The 24,037-nt window shown below is 40.2% G+C and overlaps 2 protein-coding genes across 32 annotated transcripts in view; one reads left to right on the top strand and one right to left on the bottom strand.

Annotated features, from left to right (window-relative positions):
• Positions 1 to 16,878, top strand: part of IQCG (IQ motif containing G) — a 42,900-nt gene extending 26,022 nt beyond the window's left edge. For 3 of the 5 annotated variants that reach the window (XM_070583628.1, XM_070583631.1, XM_070583630.1), the window contains 5 exons: positions 2,801 to 2,962; positions 4,241 to 4,315; positions 13,703 to 13,834; positions 14,546 to 14,647; positions 16,273 to 16,878. In XM_070583628.1, the coding sequence (XP_070439729.1) occupies positions 2,801 to 2,962; positions 4,241 to 4,315; positions 13,703 to 13,834; positions 14,546 to 14,647; positions 16,273 to 16,407 (606 nt within the window). In that variant the 3' untranslated portion in view covers positions 16,408 to 16,878. The remainder of the gene's footprint in view (positions 1 to 2,800; positions 2,963 to 4,240; positions 4,316 to 13,702; positions 13,835 to 14,545; positions 14,648 to 16,272) is intronic. The other 2 variants (XM_070583629.1, XM_070583632.1) reach the window with 1 other exon arrangement.
• The window catches only part of LRCH3 (leucine rich repeats and calponin homology domain containing 3), a 111,707-nt gene continuing 95,765 nt past the window's right edge, over positions 8,096 to 24,037 (bottom strand). For 11 of the 27 annotated variants that reach the window (XM_008518372.2, XM_070583603.1, XM_070583600.1 and 8 more), the window contains one exon: positions 17,743 to 20,789. In XM_008518372.2, the coding sequence (XP_008516594.2) occupies positions 20,664 to 20,789 (126 nt within the window). In that variant the 3' untranslated portion in view covers positions 17,743 to 20,663. Of the gene's footprint in view, positions 8,677 to 17,742; positions 23,963 to 24,037 lie in introns of those variants that run through there. The other 16 variants (XM_070583607.1, XM_070583610.1, XM_070583619.1 and 13 more) reach the window with 5 other exon arrangements.

Raw genomic sequence — 24,037 nt, 5'->3', positions numbered from 1 at the left:
AAGCCTTTGGCTCACAGTATTGTGGCAGCCATCAGAGTCTTATGAACTCTAATTGGCTGACTGCTTCTTTCCATTACTAAATCATGTTTCTCTGAACTCAAATAACAAGTCAGAAAGTCTAGATCTGAAGGAAGTTTTGGGATTTGGAAGTAAATTTTGGTCTGCTACAAAAACCTACAGATATGCTACATCTGTCCACAGACCTTGATCACGGGGAAAGCTCCAGACACCATGGACGACCTGGGTTATGATGGTGGGTTGTGGTGAAGGCAGATCTTTTCTTAGTGAGAATCTTAAAAGAAATTTATACAAGTAAACACCCTTGGCCTATAACCCACTGCTTCTAGGCTGGATCTTTGTTGCACACTGGGAAGATGAAGAAATGGAATGGCACTTCAGTTCACTTTTTAGTATGACTTGATCATGATTTTACCATCACTAGCATGTGAGTATTTTGTTTCCACACTGTCACCATGGAAAGCTATAAGTCTGTGCAGAATAGCAGCACCAGGAGGAACTCAGAGGAATCAGAGGCCCATGGCAACAGCATCAAAACCAGATGTCTCTGGCTTGGCACATGTGATTATAGACCAATGTTGTATAACCTTAGAAACAATTACGTAATATAATACCTTCTGTTTTCTGTAAGAAGAAACTCCTAGAGTTTTAACTCTGCATTTCTGATCTTCATGTTGTTACTCTGAGGAACTTAATATTCAATTTGATGAGGAAAACTGGCCAGAACGTTCTCTTGAGTTTTTGAAAGTATAGTTTTGTGTGGACACTATTTAATAAATACCGAACCGTTCAACACTATTAGATTCTGTGCGAAACAAAACTACAATTATTTATGTGGGCTGAGATTTTCTGGAAAAGGTTTTATGGACTTAAGCGATGTATAAGCTGAACCTTGAAGAAAATCTAGGCCATTAAGTAGGTAAAAGGATTCCAGTTGATGAAGAAGAGAAACTATCACATTTTACTTTAACTCGTCTTCCTAGAGATTCAAACTTTATATCACTGACTGCCATACAATTTGGAAATAGAAGGGAGGAAAGAAGAGAAATGGAGAAGACAGAGGAGAAGGGAGGAGCATGTAAGAAGGGAAGAAAAAATGTGAGCCAAAAAAAGGCATATCTTAAAATTCATTTAGTGAACATTTATTGAGCACCTAAATTGTGCCAGGCACTGAGCAGGATTAACAGATGAGAAAATGGTCTTAGAGAGCTTAGGTAACTTGCCCACAATCCTCCAACTTGTAAGAGGTTCTGAAGTACTAAGATGTATCATCATCTGGGCTCGTAGCATGTTCTTCGTCAGAGATTCTCATCTCTTTGGAATGGTTCTGATGCAGTTGGGATAATTGTTATCCAGTTGGAATGGTTCTGTAGAGTTACACCAAGATATCAGATAAAATGACTTGAAAAATTCCTTTCTAACTATTTTAAGGACCCATGATTCTTTAAACTGTGTTTGCTTTTTGTTATGGATGATCTTGACCAATTTCTGCTTTGTTTCTCCTTCTAACACTTACTTAGAACTAATTCCACCCAGGTTACATGGTAAGATTAAGGTTGGCTGATACTTAGAGAAACATAGATCTCTGATTAGAGCCATGCCTTTGTGTTATTAATAGTATGTTCACTGTTGTGCTGTCCGCTCACTCTGACTACCTCTCTGTGAAGTTACTCATACGTTGTGTGGTTCATTTCGAACAATCAAATGTTGCCTCCCTGAGCGACAACCGTCCAAGGCTTCCCAGGGCACTTGGAAGAAAATTCAAACTTCCTAACAGTGCCTCTGAGGTCGTGCTGGCTTTCTCTTACCTGCCTCTCCAACCTCATCTTGTCCCAGTCTCAGCTGTCTCTGGGCTACAGCCTCCAGAGTTTTCTTTCTGTTCCTGTAATGTATGCGGGTCTTTGCTGCCTCAGGACTTTGGTACACATTTTCCTTTTTCTTAGAATTCCCTTTGACCGCACTTTTCATGTGATGGACATACTTTTCCTTCTGGTGTCAGATTTAACATAACTTTCTCAGAGAATCCTTTTTAGATCATCCAGTCTAACGTAGGTCTCCCTTCTTATTTTCTCTCATAGCCTGTTGCCTTTTTCTTTCATAGCATTTTGCACATTTAAAAACGTTTTTACATATTTATTTCCTTTTAACTACATCTCTCCTACTAGATTGTAAGCTCTGTGAAGGCAAGGACTATCTCTACTTATATTTCCACGATTTACCTGCTGTCTAGCTCAATGCTGGCACTGAATAATTGTTTTTTAATGAATATTGAGACCTTAAAATTGCCAAGCGCTTTATAACCTACAAAGAATTTTCACACACATTCTTAATTGATTCTTATAATGACTTGCTGAGATGTTTCAGGCAGGGTAGATATCACTGTTTCTATTTTATAGAAGGTAAGACTTGAAAAGCTTCACTGACTTGGCCAAGTTCACACAGCTGGTGGGTCTTGCATGGAAGGTCAGGTCTTTTGATCATTTAGACCAGTGCTCTTTCTACCAATATGAGACAATAATGGGAAATAATGGGAAAATCTGTGTGGATACAGAGTACCCAAATGTGTGCCTGGGAAAGAATCTCACTGTCTTGATGCTTAGAACTACTTATCTTGCATTTTCATTTATACTACGCGTGATTATTGACCAAATTTCCCATAGTGTCATAGCAGAGAAATAGATCCTTGTTGATTTATAAAGACGAAAGGTAAGCTTAAGTCACTGATTGAACTGAATGGAGGCAGAATGTGTCTTAATTGAGAAACCTGGTCTTACCTCCATAGGGTAGGAATGAATACATTTCTCACCTCAAGGACCAGTTGCAAGAGATGAAGGCAAAAACCAACATGGAGAATCGCTATATGAAGAAAAACACTGAGCTGCAGATTTCCCAGACACAGAAAAAATGTAACAAAACAGAGGAGCTCCTGCTGGAAGAGATCGAGGTGAGCGCTGCTACCTTAGGAGCGACCCAGGTAGGTGGTAGGAGAGCCCTCGCTCCTGCTACTGCCTCAGCTGACAGAGGAGGAGCGAGACGGAGATCTTCCTCACCTCTTTCTCTCTCTCCAGCAACCCTAGCAGTTGAAGTTAAGAATGAAAATGGAATGAAGACTTGCGTCTTTGCAAGCAGAGATTCTGATGGGCTGTAGCCTGTTTTTTTGTAATGACTTTGAAAATTGGTTGTACTTTCTTCCCTTGGTCACTTTATCCTTATTTTATAAGCCACCACCCTTTCTCCTGGGGAGGGGGCAAAACGAGATGCTTAGGAAGTGCAGGTTTTTGCTTCTACTTTCCTCACCCGCTGGTACCTTTTATCCCTCCATTAAGAAATGCAAAACTTAGGGGCCAGCCCGGCGGCGCAGCGGTTAAGTTCGCATGTTCAGCTTGCCTGTGGCCCAGGGTTCGCCGGTTCGGATCCTGGGTGTGGACATGGCGCCCGTTGGCAAAAGCCATTCTGTGGTAGGCGTCCCACATATAAAGTAGAGGAAGATGGGCACGGATGTTAGCTCAGGGCCAGTCTTCCTCAGCGAAAAGAGGGAGATTGGCAGTAGTTAGCTTAGGGCTAATCTTCCTCAAAAGAAAAAAAAAGAAATGCAAAATCTAGACAGCTGACCTTCACTGAGACCCAAATTGATAGAGATGAGAAGTCCCAGTGAAAAATACCAGGAGAAAGAAAGAAGGGGTAGACCCTCCTTGGAGCAGGAGGCTAAATGGCTAACAGAACCGTAGGTAGGTGAGAAGCAGACATCAGTAGAGGGGGTCACAAACATCAGCAGAGGGGTCACGTGTGCCAGAGGACTCCTGTCTCTGAGCCGCTGCTTGTCTGAGCGCTGGCTCCCCAGGTATAGCTGAAGACTGTGACAGCAGCCGTTTTTCTTGTGCTTTGGAATTTCCTTTTCTGGGCCTAAGAACCTTGTGCCCTTAAAGCATTGTTTCTCTCCTCAAATTGACATCACATTCCAGGCAACAGGATTATGGTCTTTTTGTTCTGGGTACTTGGGTGTATCCAGCACGGTGCCAGACACACGACTCAGTGATGTTTGTGAACACGAATTGAGTTGAAGGTAACCCAGTTGCTGCTCTGCAGCAATACTGCGAATTCTTGGGGTCCCAGCCGGTAAGGAAAACCTGCGCTGCTGTCACTGCTACACTTCTCACCTTGAGAACTCTCCTTTCCAGCCCTGCTGGGAAGAATGCCTGATAGTGGTTTATTGTTCTCACAGAAACTAAGGTCGAAAACCGAAGAAGAGAACCGGATTCATATGGAGATTGAAGTGTTCCTTAGAAAGGAGCAGCAGGTGGGCCCCCAGCACTTCTCTATCCTCTGCCGCATTTGTGTTCCACTTATCAAATACTAAGGACAGCAAAGTAATTGTTTAAGGAAGGAAAAATGAACCATAATTCTACCAGCCTAATGAACGAGCTATAGCCCATGTTTTCTTTCAAAGTTATCCACCTGAATAAATATTTTATAAAGCTGTAGTTTGAGTACGGGTCAAATTTTGTCTTATGCCCGTATCATTTAGCATTATATAAAAAAGCTTTTCTTATTCCTATATTGCTTTATAGTCATAATTTTAAATTAAAATTTACTGATTCTTTAATTATAAAAAGAACATATTCTTAGTTGAGGGAAGATTTTCAAAAAATCACCAGTTGCTTTTTCTCTCATTTTTTAATGTTATTATAGTCTCTTCATAAAATAATTTAAATAGTTTTTTAATGTTACATTGAATGGTTATACCATAGTTTACTTGTTACCCTTCATTTTGGATTTTAGGTTATTTCCAAAGTTTCATTGTTATAAATAATGCAGTAATGAAAGCTTTGCCCAAATAACTTTTTCTTCTTTGCAATTATTTACCAAAAGTAAATCTCCAGCATGAGATGATTAAGTCAGAGAGACTGGTATTTTGACTCTTGATGAATATTGCTAACACTTTCTAAGTTATGGTCATCAGCAGTGTGTGCAGACACTAATTCCAAGGCATCCTCAACAGCACTAGCCATTTTAGATGTTTTTTAAAGTCTGCCAATTCAATGAATTGTTTTATTTTGGTTTTTTTGCTTACTAATAAAAACTGGCCATTTTTCCATATATTTATTTACTCATTTTATTTCTTCTCCCGTGAATTATATGTGACTGAATGGTTCTAATTAGTATTTCCAATGCTGAGAACAAACCAAGCCAAGTGGAGCCTTTTAAAATATCCCTGTTGGATGAATAGGGAAAAAAATTTCCAGTTTACTCATGATACAGTCTACCTTTGAGAAAGCTAATGAATTTTCAGTACAAAGTTCCAAATTTGTGGTTAAAGAAAAGGATTTCCAGATGCTGTCTCACAGGCTTTACTGAAAAAGGTGTCGAGTCGGTTATTAGAATCAGGGTCCTGTAGTCCTGCAATTTACGGGGCTGTGAGCCGTGGTACCTGTTTCAGGTATTAGACATCTAGCAGGTATTTGATGACAATCAGATCAGCAGGTGGATAAATAGATGATGGATGGATGAAGTCAGGGTTTCCCAGATCTTCAGCCCAATAAAACAAGCAATACCTAAATACTTTTTAATGCAGATTTGAAAAAGTATGGAAATATAATAAGGATTTTTAAAAGTGAAAGCTCTCTTAATCACTCCCCTTTCTGAAGATTTCTTCCACCTTTTTCTTTTCATATATATACTTGTATATGTACCTCTATACTTACATGTTTTTAGCATTTATTTATATTTGTTTTTGACATAAATGGGATCATACTATAAATATTGCTGCAGACCCTGTTTTTCTTTTTTAAATTTACTTTGTCTTTAATGTTTTCTATAGCAGTACAACTGTTAGATAATATCCCATAGAGAGGAGATACCAAAATTTAGTTAAGCATTCTTCTGTCAGTGAACATTTAAGTTGTTTCCAAGTTTTGCTGTTATAACAATGCTAAACATTCCTGGACGTGTCTCTAAGTGCATGGTATACAGAAAGGCTATTCTCTTTTGTATATTGTTCTAGATTCCTTGTGTCCTCTCATATTCATTTTAATGGTTTTTCAGTTGATCTGTTTGGACTTTCTAGGTAGAAAATCTTATTGACTGCAAATAACAATTTTATATTTTCTTTTTTGCTATTTATATGTCTGTTTCCATTTTGTGGCTTATTGTATAGATAGAATGGCAAGTGTGATGTTGATTAGTTGTAGTGATAATAAGGCACTATTTTTCTATTCTTAGTTTTAATGGTATTTCAGTCAGTGTTACACATGAATTCATAGTCATGCCAAGTTCCTTATGTGCAAGTTAGGGCATTCATTGGGAAAGAATGGGACCCTGAAACTTGAAATGGGAACATCTGCTTGAACTTAGATGTAACTGACAATCTTGAACCCCCAAGTCACGCTGAGCCTCCCTTGCCCGTGGAAGCTCCTGCCCTCCCGTGTCTGAGGAGGTTAGTCTTCCTTCCCCTGAAAATCCTGTGAGAATAACTTCATCTGAGGCAGATGCCTTGAAAAGGGATGCTTATTCTCAAGACCTAGCACAATCAGCCCTGTTGCCTCTGGATCCATAACCAGGGTCAAATCTCAGCAAGTTCCAGGGGAACAGATAACTCAGATAACTATAGCTCAGAAGGAAATAGCTTATACACCAAAAGAATCACAAGACTTTGCTAATATATATTGGCAGAAACCTAGGAGACATTTCTGGGCATGGATTCTAAGGGTGTTGGTCCAAGGAGGATGGAATATAACACCAGGTTGGGTCAAGTTCATTGATATGGATATACTTACTACAGATTCTGGATTTAATGTGTTAGCTTGTGCAGCTGGAGGTGACTCTACCAGTTTGCTTGGTTGGTTACCTGAAACTTAGACTCATCAATGGCCCACATTTAATGAGGTGGAGATGCCGGAGCTTCCCTGCTATGATGGAGAGGACAGCTTCTAAAGACTTAGGGAGATAGGAATATCGGAGTGAATTTATCATGTGTGACCTACAAATCTGCCTCCAAACACCCGCCTCTAAATAGTTTCCATGAGACACTCCTTCCCAGAATACACTCCTTTCCTAAGACATTGAGAAATGCATTAGTGAAGGGAACACCTGCATCCTTGAAATGCTCTGTGGCTGCTTTCCTATGTAGGACAGGTAAGACCATGGATGATATCATTGTAGCTATGGGCTGCCTAGTTTCAGTGGGGATGATGGGATTCTGGAGTGCCAGAGGACAAGTGGCAGCACTTAACTGCCAAAGACAAGGTGGACACGTTTACCATGAAGGGCAGCAGGGATTTGCTGGAATCAGAATGCCTTTGCCCACAGGAACATTTGGCAGTAGCTAATTAATCATGGTATTCCTAGGAACAAAATTGATGGGTAGGGCCAGCCCTGGTAGCCTAGTGGTTAAGTTTGGTGTGCTCTGCTTTGGTGGCCCAGGTTCCGTTCCCAGGCGCGGACCTATACCACTCATCTGGCCGTGCTATGGTGGCAGCTCACATACGAAAAATAGAGGAAGATTGGCAACAGATGTTAGCTCAGGGTGAATCTTCCTCAGCAAAAAAAAAAAAAAAAAAAAAAAAAAATTCATGGGCAGCCTGATAAAGCATTACTTGGTCTATATAAGAGAAAAAAAGTCTGAGTCCAGTAGGCAGAAACCTGAGTTGAGTTACCACAATGAAGAGTCATGGCCTCTCATTGAGTTTTCAGAACTAAGTCAATTCCCCAACCCAGAGCCCCTTGATGAAAGGGGCAGGTCCTTCTGAGCGTGAACTCTGCAGCATTGCTGCAGGTATATACTGTGACTCTTCCTCTAAGCCTTACCCAGAGGGACCTGTGGCTCTATCAGAGTGACTGTGCACTGGAAAAAAGAAAATATCCAGATCTTCTGAGATTACTAAACATTGGCTCTGCATCGATGTTAATTCCTGCGGACCCAAAACAACACTGTGGCCCCCACTCAAACTGAAAGATTATGGTGGGCAGCTGATCGATTGAGTCTTAACTCAAGTCTGATTTACTCTGAGCCCACTTGTTCCGTGGACCCACCCCATGGTTATTTCCCCAGTTACTGAACAAATAATTGGAATAGACATACTTGGCAACAGACAGAATTTCCACATTGGCTCTCTGACTCATGGGGTGAGGGCTATTATGGTAGTAAGGGCCAAGTAGAAGTCTCTGGAACTTCCCCTCCCTAACAAGACAGTAAATCATAAGTAATGCTGCACCTCTGGTGTAACTGCAGAAATTAGTGCCAACATCAAAGACTTGAAAGAAGTCGAGGTGGTGATCCTTATCACATCCCCATTTGACTCAGCCGTTTGGCCTGTGCAGTTGGATGATCTTGGAGAATGACTGTGGACTATTGGAAATGGAATCAGGTGGGGACTCCAGTTGCAGCTACAGTTCTGGATCTTTACTGGAGAAAATCTTCAACAGCCACTGGCACTTGGTAGGCAGCTATTAACCTGACCAAAGCGTCTGTCTCCAAATCAGTTTGAAAAAAGCTCCAGAAGCAGTTTGCTTTTGCCTGGCAGGGCCAATAGTCCACCCTCGCAGCCGCACGTCGGGGCTGCGTCCCTTCAGTTCTCTGCCGTCATGTGGTCCGCTGAGATAGTGCTGGCTTTGACTTTCCCCGAAACATCGTAGTAGTTCACTGCATTAGGTTGATTGTATCTGGTGAACAGGAAATAGCAAGGAATTTAGATGCCTTAGTAAGAAATATGTGAATTAGAAAGCGGGAGATAAACTCTATTTTGGGTACCAATTCTGTATCTTTATGGTCCAAGTAGGTGACAGAAACCACAGTAATTTGAGCAGGGAACATTAACAAAAGAATGATTGCTAATAAGGGACTGGCTACAAAGAAGGGATGAAAGAGCACCCTGAAGAGCATGCTAGGGCTGAAGGACAGGGTTCAAGGAAGGAAGGAGCAGACGTTTGCGTTGCTGCCCTCAGGCAGAGCTGCTTCACAGCCTGTGGGATAAAGCTGGCAAGCTGGGAACTGTGGACGGACTGTGTCTGGCGAGAACCCTCCTGTTGTGTCAGCAAAACTTGTTGGTGAATCACTGCCCCTGAGTGACCCCCACACATGCCACTGTCAGCTGTGCCCAGGAACACAAGAGGAAGCACGCTGGAACCAAGGAGAGCAGCTCTCCTGTCACGCCCCTCCAGTGCCCTCTACTGACAACGCTAGACATCGCGCCAGCTGGCGAAAGAGAAACGTTCACAGCCAGCCTCCATTTTCACACAGCCAGCCAGCGAAGGATGAATTTGGAGTTGAGAGGCAATAAATTGATAACGGGCACAAATGGAGATTGTATGAGGTTTACGTTGTAGTTTTATGGTAGATAAACTTCATCAAGTTAAGTTTCCTTTTGGTCTTACCTTGCTAAGTTTTTTTCCCTTTTAATCAGAAATGAGTATTCAGTTTTATGAGATGGATTTTTTTCATCTATTGAGATAATATATTTTTTCTCTTTCAATATATTAATAAAGTAAAATATAATAGATTTGTTGACGGTGAATCATCTTTAAATTCTTGGCATAAAACCTACTTGGTCATAATATATTATTCTTTTACTAGACTGATAGAATTGATCTGTAGATTTTTATTTTGTGTTTATATCTTTCATAAATGATATCAACCTATAGATTTATTTTTTGGTGCTTCTTTGTTCTATTACCATCAATTATGCTAGCTTGGCAGCTTGAGTTGGGGAGCTTTCCATCTTTTTATGTTCTGAAACCTAAAATTATAAATAGAACAAAATAGATTATTATCTGTGCCATGAAACTTTGGTGCAATTCAGTCATAAACAGTCTTGTCTGGGTGTTATTTTAAAGGGGAGATATTTGGCTACCTTTTCAATGATTATTGATGTTTTCACTTAAAAATCTTTTTGAGTCACTTTTGGTAACTTATGTCTTCCTAGAAAATAACGCATTTCATCTAAATATTCCTTCCAAATTTATCAGTACAAAGCTGTGCCCTGTAGTCTCTTACAATTTAAATTTTTCCTTTATTTCTGTAGTTACCATCTTTTTCATCCTGTATTTTTAAAATTGTATGTCTTCTCTCCCTTTTTCTTGCTGAGACTTGTCAAAAGTTTGACCATTTTGGGGGCCAGCCCGGTGGCACAGGATTAAGTTCACACGCCCTGCTTCAGCAGCCCAGGGTTCGCCGGTTTGGATCCTGGGCACGGACCTACGTACTACTTTATCAAGCCATGCTGTGGCAGGTGTCCCACATATAAAATAGAGGAAGGTGGGCATGGATGTTAGCTCAGGACCAGTCTTCCTCAGCAAAAAGAGGAGGACTGGCAGCGGATGTTCGCTCAGGGCTAATCTTCCTCAAAAAAAGAAAAAAGTTGACCATTTTATTGGTCTGACAGAAAATCTCTTTTTGGTTTTATTGAGCAAATGTTTTTTTCCCTGTCACATGGGTTTTTGCTTTAATTTTGAGTAATTATCATCTTGTACTTTCTTTGGGCTTATGTTGCTAATCTTTGTCTAGTTTCTAAAATGCTCAATTCATTTATTTTCAAATTTTATTATTTTCTAGTAAATGCATATAAACCAACTTATTTTCTGAGTACTCTTTGTCTATAATCTAGAGGTTTTTATTCATGATACTTACATTGTCATTCCTTTCCAAATAATTTCGTTAATTTTTCCCCAGCATTTTACTATGAGTGTTTCCAAATTTACAGAAAGTTGAAAGAATTTTACAGTGAATACCCATATGCCACCATCTAGTTGTAGATTATACCATTAATATTATTATTCTTGCTTTATCGTGTATCTATGCACCCTTCCTCTATTGACCCATCTTATCATCTTCATGCCTTTAAAAGTAAACCATATGCATCATAATTTGTAGTTTATGTTATTTCCTTTTCTAACCCAAACATTATTTTTATTTATTTTTATTTTTTGCAGGGGAAAATTCACTGTAAGCTAACATCTGTTTCCAATTTTCCTCCTTTTTTTCTTCTTTTCCCCCCTAAAGCCCCAGTACATAGTTGTGTGTAGTTGTACGTTCTGGTTCTTCTCTGTGAGCCGCCACCACAGCATGGCGACTGACAGGCAAGTGGTGTGGTCCCACGCCCAGGAACCAAACCTGCACTGCCAAAGTGGAGCGCGCCAAACATTAACTGCTAGGCCATCAGGGCTGGCTCAAGCCAAGAGTTACTTTAAAGGATGTTTCTTAAAGGTCCAATTTGTTGGCGTTGGAGACGGGAGAGTGTAGGCTTTCTACTGCTCACAACAACCCTTTGAGGTCTGTACTCTGTCTTGCACTGTGGTCTCAGAATGTGAGATGTAAGGTTTACGCTTGTTGGAATTTGTTGAGTGCTTACTGGGCTTCATGTGTGCTCAGGCTATGGGACTATTCCTTGGGCATTTGAAAAGGATGTGTGTTCTCTGGTAGGTACAGAGTTGTACGAATGTCTGTCAGTCTAGCTGTCAGACTCTTCATACTGTTGTTTATTTTGGTCTACCTGAGTTACTAATTTTAGAGAAGTGTGATAGTCTCTTAAGATGATTGTGGATCTGTCAAATTCTTATATGACTAATAATTGTTGCTTTATATGTTCCAAAATATGGTATTAGAATATAAATGTTTAGGGGCCGGCCTGATGGCACAGCAGTTAAGTTCACACTTTCCACTTCGGCGTCCCTGGGTTTGCTGGTTCGGATCCCGGGTGTGGACATGGCACCGCGTGGCAAGCCATGCTGTGTTAGGCGTCCCACGTATAAAGTAGAGGAAGATGGGCTCAGGGCCAGCCTTTCTCAGCAAAAAGAGGAGGATTGGCAGCAGTTAGCTCAGGGCTAATCTTCCTAAAAAAAAAAAGAATATAAAAGTTTATAACTGTAATATTTTCTTTATAGGGTGTATCAGCAGTGTAAAATATCCCTTTTGTCTCATTTATTTATTCTGGCTTGAACTCTATTTTGCCAGATTAATTGCTAAATCTGCTTTCTTTTTGCTTTTATGATATTGTTTTAGCTGTGATTTTTATAAATAGTTCATAGCTCGATTTAAAAAATCTGAGAGGCTCTTTCTTTTGATAGGGGAATTTACCCCAATTTATTTTTATTGTGATTTTTCATTTGTTTGTATTTAATTTTTCCATCTTATTTTATATTTGCTACTTTTCGAGCTTTCTAGTTGTTTCTTTCCTTCTTAACTTCTGTTGGATTGATGGAATTTTTATTGCTCCATTTCTTGCTTGCTAGTGCAAACTCCAGTTATTTGCATACCACTTTCATAGTTTTTTAATATCTATATACCTCCTGTGTTATTACTATTTTCTACCTATTTTCTCACCTAAACAACTATGTCAATTTATTTTCAATTAAGATTTTTATATCATTACTATAAAAGGAAAACCTGTATCATTTTCCATAAATAGAAATTAATGTAAATAGAAGTACAATAAATACCAAACGATGTTATTACAGTTTAGCCAGCTCCTTTTGCCTGCCTGGAGCCCGTTCTCTTTTTGTTAAAGAGTGCTAACAAGAGTTAGAAAGATATTAAGGACGTGATTGCACCAAACTGACATGTTCTGTAATCAGAATGACTTATTGTGAATCATGTTTTTAAAAATTTCATGTCCATATGCCACGCGAAGGCTCCTTGTGATGTCTTATCCTTGAGCTACGCGCTCTAGGAATTTGGAAGTTATCCATTCTGTTCTTGCAGTGGTAACCCTTAAAATTTGCACAGATATGTCTACACTTTGTTCTTTCTCTTAAGTCTAAAGTTAATATCTATATTTTCTTGCTTTATTAAGGCAAAGCTTTAACCTACCTCTTCTCCTTCTCCGCTACATGCCATCTTGAAATCACTATATATTTCCATTCTATAGACGAGGGAACCAAATTTAAGTAAACTTATTGGAGTGCCAGACTTGGGAGTTGAACTTAGGCAGTCTGCCTTCAGAGCCCGTCTGTGCTCTTTCCACTAGACTGTACCGCCTAATTTGGGATTTTAGTCCCAGATTATGATTATTAAAAAGTAGGATATATTGTATAGCTTAAATGTACATTTTACTGGTTTCCCTCCTGTTTCTAATACTTATCTCTTTCATTTTATTTTGCTAAAGTACATTTTTGAGAAATTCTTTCAGAAAGACTAGGTATATTCTTTCCCTCACATTTGAATACTAGGTTAGCTAGGGATAGAATCTTCGACTCACGTTTCTCATCTTGTAGAATTTTGAAGACATTGCACCCTTCTTGACTAGCATTTAGTGTTTGTTATCAATCAGAGGTGTCTGATGTCATTTCCTGTCCTTCAGAATTTTCTACCCACCCTTTATTCCTTTCCTCCTCACTCCAATTTCTCTTATCCAGACATCTGGAAGGCCCTCTTCCTCCTGTTTTTAAATTGAGTAATAACATACAGTAAAGGGCACAAATATTAAGTATATAGTTTGATGATTATTTATGTGTATACATTCCTGTAACCACCACTCAGATAGAAATCTAGAGCACATGTACAGCATCCCCGAAATCTCCTTCATGCCCCACTCCCAATCAGTAAACCTGCCCTCCCCCCAGAAGTAGCCATTATTCTGACTTTTATCACTGTGGAAAAGTTTTGCTTGTTCTTGAACCTTATATAAATAATTTCATACAGCGTATACTGTTTTGTGTCTGGTGGAAGCTGTGTTTTAATGTTCTTTCCAAATAGAAACTTGAGGAAAAGCTAGAGTTCTGGATGGAGAAATTTGATAAGGACACAGAAATGAAACAGAATGAATTAAATGCTCTCAAGTCTGCAAAGGCCGCTGACTTAGCACACCTTCAAGACCTTGCCAAGACGGTAAGGAAGCAGCGTCTCATCAGTGTAAGGCTGAGCGGGAGGAGCGGGTGGTCGCTGAGCTACAGTAGCTGGGCAGTGCTGTTTCGGGTTACAAAGTGGAGGTATGCCTATAAACCAATGGGATTCTTTTCCAATGGTGATGACATCGGTGATGGGGACAATGAGAGCAGCAGCTAACACCTGCATAGTGCTGACTCTGTCCCGGGCACTTCACTAGTATTTCACATTTACCTAACGCTCACAACCACCTCTTGAGATAGATATTATTATTATTACTACTTTATGGTCTCTGAAGACAATTTTTAAATTATGATATCTAGAAAGCTGCTGATTATGGTTTCATCATTGAATAAATGTAAAACTTTCCAAATTTCTCTTTTAAAAGATGGCTGCTATTTGTATGTGTACATTCTATCACAGTTTTTTTTTAATTATGTTATTTTGAGGTCATTAATCACATTTAGTATTTCATTTTTATTAAATTTTAAAGCAAATTTGAATTATTCAAACTGAAAAGATTTTGGGAACAATTATAAAGTTAATCTGTGAATATTTACAGTATAAGAATCCAGTAAGTTTTTTCTTTTCTTTGGTTTATCTTTAGATTTGGCATGCTTTATTTTAAATTTTTATATTAAAAGTGCAGGGCTGGCTGGGCCCCAGCTTAGCCAACAGAGTCCTATAACATATGATTAATGTCTCCTTCTGCAGCTAAGGGAGTATGAACAGGTCATCATTGAAGATCGTCTGGAGAAGGAGAAGACCAGGAAGAAGATGGAGCAGGACGAGCTGGAGTTAAAAAGCATCCTAAAGGTAGAAAGCCGTACTCGGCATCCGGGGCCCTTTCAGCTCCACAGGGGGCCTGACCCTGAGGAACGCAAGTAGTTCTCATTTATCATCAGACACGGAACCCATCTGTGAGGAAGCAGGGCTGGTTTGTTAGTTTAGGAATTTGCCAACACCGTTAACACAGAAAAGGGCATGCTCCCCACTCTTAATCTGGGGAAAAGAGGCGATCAGCAGTGGAAGCCAAACCTAGAACCTGTGTCCAGAGGTCAAATTTCAGAATACGATTCTCTAACCCAAACAGCTCTTGAAGGAATTCTTTTTAATATCCTACTGCTTCTCAAAATCCTATTTATGTAAGCCAGCCCAGGCTATCTGTTAGGTTCTGATAAGAGCTGTTTTTTAAAAAGGTAGAGGGGCTAAGTAGCAGTTTAGAAAAAAACAGATACTTTAGTTTCATATGAACTTGTGTAAATTAGTGATGATAAACTGGCAGGTCAGATTCTGGGAAATATTTTCAAGCAAAAATAACGTGAGCTGGGGGCTGGCCCCATGTCCGAGTGGTTAAATTCGCGTGCTCCGCTGCAGGCGGCCCAGTGTTTTGTTGGTTCAAATCCTGGGCGCGGACATGGCGCTGCTCCTTGGGCCACGCTGAGGCAGCATCCCACATGCCACAACTAGAAGGACCCACAACGAAGAATATACAACTATGTACTGGGGGGCTTTAGGGAGAAAAATAAAATCTTTAAAAAAAAAAAAATGTCAGCCAGACTGAAACTGCTGTTGTGAGGACTGCCCTTCTCTCTGAAAGGAGTATCTGCTGAGCCCCGTGGCGTGCAGACTGGTTTGGGAGGTATGTTCAGAGGTGGATTAGGAAGGTAAGCTTTAAAGCACATTCAGGATGGGGTATCCAACCCACACCTGAGCTCGCCGTTAGGACAGAGTCGGATGTACAGATAGCAAGTATTTACTGAGCTTCTGTGGTGTTTTCTATTTGTCAGGATTCCTCGATTTAGAGCGCAAATCTAAGAACCAGCTGATTGTTTTCTTTTCACTAGACGATGTGCTCCCAGTGTTTAGCGCGTAGTCTGATTTTAAAGTAGCCCAGACTGTATTCAGAACAGTTGTGTCTAATGACTAAAATATTCAAGGGAGCCACCTGAATCCTTTTTGAAAGAGTAGTGTTTGTTGATCCTTTAATTAATCATTAAAGATATGAAATGCACCACAAAGCCTACCGCTCATCGAGATTATGTGCACGTTTTTGACTGAGGGCTTGCCTTTTGCCCTTGGCCTGGGAAACCAACATTCCTTTTGGATCAAATGGTTGCTAGATATGGGGAACTTGGATGTTCATAGAGAGTAGCAGCAGTACAAGAGAGCCAGGTTCTAAGTGTAAGGAAAAGATTGGACTCATCAGATTCCTTTTCTTTACTTTTACTCCTTGAGAAGTTTGGAGTCCATGGCTGTCACTCTGGGTCCTACATGACAGGGAGCATTGCTGCAGGGAGAGCACACTTGGCCACTGCCGTGTCTCCGAGACCATTCTTCAGACAGAAGTGACTTCATCAAAAACAATAATTCCTTATGTAGAAAGAACACAGCTTGTCAGGCCTACTATACATTGTCCTCACTTCCCCTTTCTCTTCCAGCTCCAGGCCTGGTGGCGAGGCACGGTGGTACGGAATGAAATTGGTGGTTTCAGATTGCCTAAGAAGGACAAAGATGATAGCAAGGATTCCAAAGGTAAAGGCAAGGACAAGGACAAGCGCAGAGGCAAGAAGTGACTGAGTCACCTTCTATCTTTTCCTCTGGTGTTCTGGAGACAGAAGGAGGACTTGAAAGGAGTAAGACTCCTCTTTCACCAGCACAGACAACTCATCTACAGGTTGTTTCTTTGGACATTCTCAGGTGTGCCCTGGTTATTTCACTTTAGTTTTTCAACCCCTGAATTAGGATTATACCATTGATTTAGGGCTTCTTGATATTTTGAAAAAATTTTGCTGGGAAGAAGTATTTCTAGGAGCCTTGTGAAGATTCCTCTCACTTTCTTACCAGAAAAAAAGTTCATGGGCTTAGTTACAGCGATGCATTAAACTTCAGTAATTCCTGTAATGTCTCTGATTTTGTCTATAGTGAAAAAACTCTTATGAGCAAAAGTGAGGTGTTCAGTAGGAATTACAAGATGTTTATAAAGTGTCTAGCATAATATATACACAGTGAAGTTTTAATAAAGGTTGGTTTCTTCCTGCCTCTTAGATTTATTATCACTTTAGTGTTTTTATTGGGGGAGGATGGTGGCATGCGAGACATATCTTATTATAAGCTGCTTCAGCTCCTTTCCTGGGAAATAGGAGATATAAATTATGAATACAAGACAGAAGTGAGATGTTAGGACACACAACCTACACATAGTAAAGATGAGGGACACAGGTCCTCTGGAAGACTAGTTTGGAGATTTTTTTTTTTTTTTGGTGAGGAAGATTGTTGCTGAGCTAACATCTGTGCCAATCTTCCTCTATTTTGTATGTGGGATGCCACCACAGCATGGCTTTGATGAGCGTTGTGTAGGTTTGTGCCCGGGATCCGAATCTACAAACCCTGGGCTGCCAAAGCGGAACATGCAAACTTAACCGCTACGCCACCCCACCGGGCCAGCCCCTGGAGATATTTTTGATAAGACACTGCTTTGCTTACTCAAGAATTCTCACCTTCTTGGGTGTTAAGACCAAAAGAGACAAGGCATGTGAAAATACCTAACCTGTGTTTGGCAGATAGAGCTGATTGATTGTCATTCTTCCTCTCCCCATTAAGAAAAGAATGAGCCCCCTGGGTCATTCTTGCCTTGATTAATCAGAACAGAATGTCTTAGGATGCTAAAGCTTTCCCTACAGCACAGGTGGGAATTTCTGAGAGAAAAGCTGTCCAAACAGGTCACGTGGGTTTCAGGAATTGAGCCTTCTATCTGACTCCAAAATCAGGGCAATACTGATATCTGTACTTCCTTAAAAAAGTACACTTTGACCTCAAGGGCCTCTTATGATGACCCAGTTTCCACTGATGGTCCTTCAGGGAATTAGATACCCTTTCATTTTCGCCGAGGAAACCATGCTTTAGGTATGTACATTTTCCAGTCAGCCTTTATTTCATGCTTTTGAAGTGTTGGCTTTTATTTTAATGTCAATGTGTAAGGTGGGATACAGGCGATTTAAAATAACATACATGGTATTGACATATTTATACTTAGAACTTAGGCATTATATTTACAGACATACAAATATAGGACAATGTTTTACAAAATCTTTTACTAATTACATGTTTACAACATTTTCAGTAATAAAATGAAATCTGCTGTAAACCATCTCACTTCAATATGTATATAAAAAGGTTTCTAAATATCCATGTTTTCCTTCATTTCTATAACCATTTAAGCGCTTTGTTTTTAAAAATTCATCACACTCATCAGCGTAGTCACACAGCATTAGTCACTGCTACCTGCAGCAAGGAAGAGAACTCACCGACTCCCTGACTAGCTGTCAGGCGGGCTTTTAAAAAGCTGTTAAAGGAAGTGACCCTACTACAACACAAGCCTCCTCCTCTGTTCTAGCCAAAGCCACAGGCCCCTCCTCCCACGGGCCGTCTCCAGAGTGCTGAGTGTGTCTGAGTGGGAAGGCCCGGGACCTGCGGACTTTATTAAGATCTCTGCGGGCTGGAGGGGTCCCGGATGGGTGGGCACATAGCCTTTTCTTCGTTCACACTCCAGTACTGGGAAGGTCGGGGCTTCAGCAGGAAGCTCATAACCGGTCAGGTGGAACTGTTACACAGTCTGCTTCATCTTACACTGGAGTCCAGCAAGGCTACATGTTAAACTTTCTTTCCAGTTAAAAAAAAAACAGATACATACAAAACACTGAATACAAAAATTTTCCAATAAAACCATCATGATTTGTTTTCGCATCTTAACAGCAAAAAGAAATTCAATATATTTGATAATTTTCTTTACCAACCAAAACTGTACACAAATTTTTTGTAACAATTCAAATATAAATTTGAATTAGTTTGATAAAAATACATTAATAAGGTTTCTTGCTATGTGTAAAATCTGACGGAAGTTGAAATTTCCATTTATTTCTATGAGAAAATTAGTTGCAAATGTTCCACATGTTGTATTAAGTGTCTTCTGGGATTGCTCCTTGCATAATATGTGACAAACAGTCCTGTCCTTTGCTGAGTTTCACTTCAAATGGCTCTCTAGAATTTGGAGATTGTACTGAGGTTTAATGTTGACTAGAAGGAAAAACACCTATAGTTTAAAAACACACACAGCTACATTCTAAACATGATGGGTCTGTTTGGAACTGAAGTATAACGGGTTCTGGATCTAAGTACTTAAAAGACATTTTCCTGTTGTTCTGTGAGGACCCTGAAGGATTAGGCTTTGAGCTCAATGTATTAAAATTTTAAACTTGGACAAGTGGTAGTGTTCTGATGAACTTGCTACCCTGTGAGAAAAGGAGACAACAATATTTTGACCAGATACTCAACATGATTTTATCCAAAGTTACTATTAGATGCATTTACATGATAAAAAGAGAGAGAACATGTTCAAATGAATGCATTGCTAAAGAAAATCCAGAACAGTTAACAACAGAAAAAACCTAGATAACTAGTATCTTCACTTACTCTAATTTACTTGGTTTACAAAGGCAGTGAGTATCAGCAGATTCACTGACAACTCAAAGGGGTTCAAAAGACAGGGGAAGAAAGACCCAGGAGGCTCAAACTTGAATAAAGGCCCCAGGCTGTGTGCTGAGCGCCCTCAGGCCCTTTTACTGCACGCATGACTGAGTCAAGAAGGCACTAGTGGTGGAGCCGCTGGGCTGTGTCAAGACAGAGCTGTTTCTAAGATGCCACAAGGACTTTAATTCAGTCACAGAAATCGGCAGGTACCTGATAGAAATAGAAGAAACTTGGCTTTTCCCGTATTCCTTTTGCTTTGTGTTCATAATCTTCCAGCAGTTGGGGCTGGAAGTATATCTGCTGTAACTGGCAGGCATCCACAGGTCCAGGCATCCTGGGAGCAGCGTGGGGCAGGGGGTGCTCAGTGAAGTCACTGTAAACGACACTGAGGAGTGCCTGCTACCAGCCGAAGGATCTGGAACCTGTGTGTAGAGTGCCTGCTTGTAACACTGAGATAACAGCAGGATGACGGAAGCATCCTCTAAGTGGAGGCGGGCTGGAGCTGGGGGAAAGCCTAGGACACTGGCCTTAAATACAAATCTATGTGTTTCATTGTTTTACTATGCAAAATGTGGGCCTTCTACATTATTTTTGTTTTGCCTTAAACAAAAGTTTTTTTGTCCAAAAAATCCAGTTCTATGTTATTTTTGTTTTGTCTTGGCCAGAACAGTCCAAGTTGTATTACTATACTTTTGATTATAAAGGTGGCTGAAAAACACAGTGGAGTCATTACTCCCCCAAATCATACAAATATCCAGCTGGGATCAGTGGTCTCCACGACATGAAACACCTGCAGTGTCTGTTGAAAATGCAGATACCCGGGCCTCACTCTAGACCTAATGAACGAGACTCTGTATTTTAACAAACGCTCCAGGAGATTCCAATGAATAACCAAGTTGAGAAACCAGTGGACTCTAGAGGTCTTGGAAACAGGTAAAGGTAATAGCATGTCCGTGCCTTCACGAGAGCTAAACATCCTTCTGAGAAGACATTCTTTCTGATATGTGAAACAAGCCTGCTCTCGCGGAAAGCACAGCCAGTTTAGGCTTCAGTGCTGAGTTCTTAGTAATGACAGAATTAAGTTTCATTTGTGAAAACCAACCATGTCTTCATAAACAATTCAATGAAAACGGATATAACCTCCCCTAAAATGGAGAAATGAAGCAAAATATTCCTGTTAGGAATCATGGAAACAGTCCCTTTTAAGAACACTTAAGAGCTTTGTTTAAGCAGACGGCTGGCAGCAGCAATCACGGTGTCCTGTTCCGTTCTGGCCAGGCCAGCACCCAAGGTGCTGGAGTCCTTACACAGCAGATAACTGGTGCTGCTGCTGCTTGGGTGGGGCCAGTTCCAGGAGAGCCTGGACCGTCACTGCAACCTGGCTCAAACCTTTCTCTTCTAAAATGTGGAGAGGCAAACATAATTGCTCCTGAAATGGGACAACGTAACATAGAAACAAACAAAAAAAAAAAACAGGATGAACATCACAGAACTGAAAAGGAAAAACAAGCATCTCTTCTCTCCCTCATAATGACAAACTGAGATGTGCAAAGTCAGTACCTGGGAAACTGGCCTTTGTTAATAGGAGTTACACAGAGATGGTCTCTGACACTCACTGTCACTTTATTAATATAACTAAAATACATACAGATAATTTTGTAAATTGAAAAATGGACACATTACATACACTTATACATACAACAGAGGATAAACAGAATACTATGGAGTGAAGGCAACATCCTTCATTCCTGGTAAATAAAAGAGCAATGCAGATCAGTAAATGAGGCAGGTGGAAACAGAAAAGCAGTTCCAAGTTGTCAGACGGCTCAAGCCTGAAAGATACAACATTGCAGGAGAAAAGTGCTTTGGAAATTTACATACCGTAGGAATGCAAGATGGCTTCCTGCCCTTCCTCCACTATCTGCATTATGATCCTGACTGAAAATCAGGGCTCTCATACCAGGCAGGGCTCACAGGAAGAAATGGAAGTGTACCCTTGAGATTTAGATATATTTGAGAAACTTTCCCCTACTTTGGGTAATTCATGGAAGGGCCAATCTGAATTAGTTAAAAATCTGAATTACAGAATTAAAAAAAAAAGAAATTGTATTTGAAAAAGTAAAGTAGTATTATCCTGGTATTTAATGGATTAAATTATGCCAGACAACTATGATATGAGTTTAGTCAGGAACATTTTTTTTTAAGTCATTTTATTGGCATTAGAATGGTTTATAACATTGTGTAATTTCAGGTGTACATTATTGTTTACCAATTAGGAACATCTTAATTACTATGTATTTGAAAAGTGTTTACTTGTTTGCTTAAGGGAATTAAATACTTCTATCTTGTTTGCCTCATTAATTTGTTTGGTTAGTCCTTTCTTGTAAGAGAAAAAGGCATCTTAAGAATAACACCTATCAATGATTTTTAAGACTAAATATTCAGAAAGAAAAGAGATTGCTCTCACAAAGGACAGAAAGTGGAATTCTGGTTCCACTAAAAAAAGAGACCATACACATTTACTAAAGAAGACAACTGGATTTTTCTTAGCTTTTCATTAGCACTTACTATCTCATTAGGAAGTTTTACAAAACCGGTTGCAGTAAAAAATATAACAAGTATTTATTTTGAGCAGTTATTAGTACTTGTGCTTCTTACTTACTTTTTAATACTTGATAAACAAGGTAACTGCAATCTTTTGATCTTATAAAACTAGCAACTTTGTAGAAATACTTTGAGTGGCCTGCAAGTACAGATGAACTATTTAAAATGAACCTGCAGGGCTTCCGCTCTTGGGAGGGAGCTGTTCCCCGGGGCCGATGCCCCGCGCCCTGTGCAGCCCGTGGTTGAGACATTCCCTCAGAGCCTCAGACATTCCTCAGACGCTAACGCTCTCCAGACGCACAGTTCCTTCCAGTTGGCCTAGAGGGAGCACTGTGTGTTCTGAGGAGAATCGCAATCACTCCCCACAAGCACGCACGACATCATGTGTTTTTTATCAGGTGTTTTTTTTTTTAAAGGGACAAAACTCCACAAAACGGAATGATCTCTGACTCAGAGACGTCTTAAAAACAAGACAAACCAAAAGGCCCCAAACTCTGGAAGGCACCACTACAGTAGAAAACGGAAGTGTTCAACACAGTGTTCAATGTTTCAGCATTAACAGTAAACAGTTTTTGTAATGTGTTAAATAAGTATCCCATTTAATATGGAAGAAAATCAACGCCATCAGACCCCCAGGCTGACTCTACCACAGGATGTTACGATGTTCCCTGCAATGTCCCTTTGTACTTGCATTCAGCTGTCCAATTTTGTTAACAGAGTTCAGGAGATTCCTGACTGTTCAGACACTGTTTATGAGATCTAGAATCTGAGTGCAACGATAAAGTAGTTTCAGGCATTTGGGCCAGAAGCTAATACACTAAGCATTCTGAAAGGGACAATATTGACTGCCTTGGGTACAGAGACAGCTGACTAATACTTTCCCTGCTACTGTTCAAGTATAATCTCCTGAACACCTATAAAATACAAGTTCACCTATTGAGATGGTTCAAATACACTGGAAATTATGTAAATTCCAATTTTAAATTCTGAAGAGGATCCTAGAAGGGAAGCTGAGTTAAAGATAACAGCCAGTAAGTCTGGCCAGGTGCCTCCTCCTGAAGGGCCAGCCCCAGACCACGTGCTTGCTGGGTTCTATTTCCTATGTACACACTGGGCTCAGAAGAGCACTCCAGTGAACCTACAAGATCTGCAGACCGAACGTTCTGATCAAACTGAAATTATCAAAATTCAATGGCCAGTGCCTTCCAGGTGTCCAGAGAACAAATGCTCAGATGCACCTGCGCCTCCATCTCAGGATCTCAGGGCACAGCTCAGTGCAGAGCTCTAAGTGACCAGGTGCCCTCAAAACAGAAAGGGCACAACTATTTTCCTTATGAGCAACTGTTGAAAAGGTTCCACAACTCCCAGTTTTAACACTTCTCACAATTTCAACACATGAGTTGTGTTGAGGCATGGAAAAATGGTCAGATGGGAATTTTATTATGTCACTTGGAAATAAAGTTCTACGTCATATTCTAAGAAGAGGCTCAGGATTGTATTAATAGAAATGCTTCAGTGTTTCTTACGATAAGAGAAACAAGGCCACAGGCCAGGAGAGTGGACGAGTGGCCAGGAGAAAAAATGCTGGTCTTTACTCTTTGTTTAGCAATCATAAATGCTTACTAATGTGACGGGCTCCTCATGTGGACATATGAGGAAAGGATTTATCTACTTTATCGGTTAGTTCTTTGATGGTCAGGAAAAAAAAGCACATATGTCAATACTTCTGAACGAGAAACAAACCTCCTTTACCAAGCACAGGGATGAGGTGGAAAATCACGGAATGCGATCTTTCAGCTAGAGGGGAAAGATCCAGTAATAAAGCATACAGAGAGTTAACATTAAAGTACAATAAAATGCCACAAAACCCAAAAGCTGGATAGACAGAGAGACAAAACTGGATTCTTCTGAGTGTGCCCCAAGAGAAAGTAGTGTTTCAACAGTTCTTTTAACGCTGAGGTTTAGCTGAAGGATGTCAGAAGGGGAACAAAGACTGTCCTGTCCAAAGTGTGAGCAGCAAAGGAAAACAGAAAAACAGAGTCAGTGGGTCAGAAACACAGATTTGAGTACAGA

Source organism: Equus przewalskii, chromosome 18, assembly GCF_037783145.1.
Source record: "Equus przewalskii isolate Varuska chromosome 18, EquPr2, whole genome shotgun sequence".
Classification (NCBI taxonomy): Eukaryota; Metazoa; Chordata; class Mammalia; order Perissodactyla; family Equidae; genus Equus; species Equus przewalskii.
The sequence above is the reverse complement of the archived record's forward strand: the minus strand, read 5'-3'. Positions and strand labels throughout refer to the sequence as shown.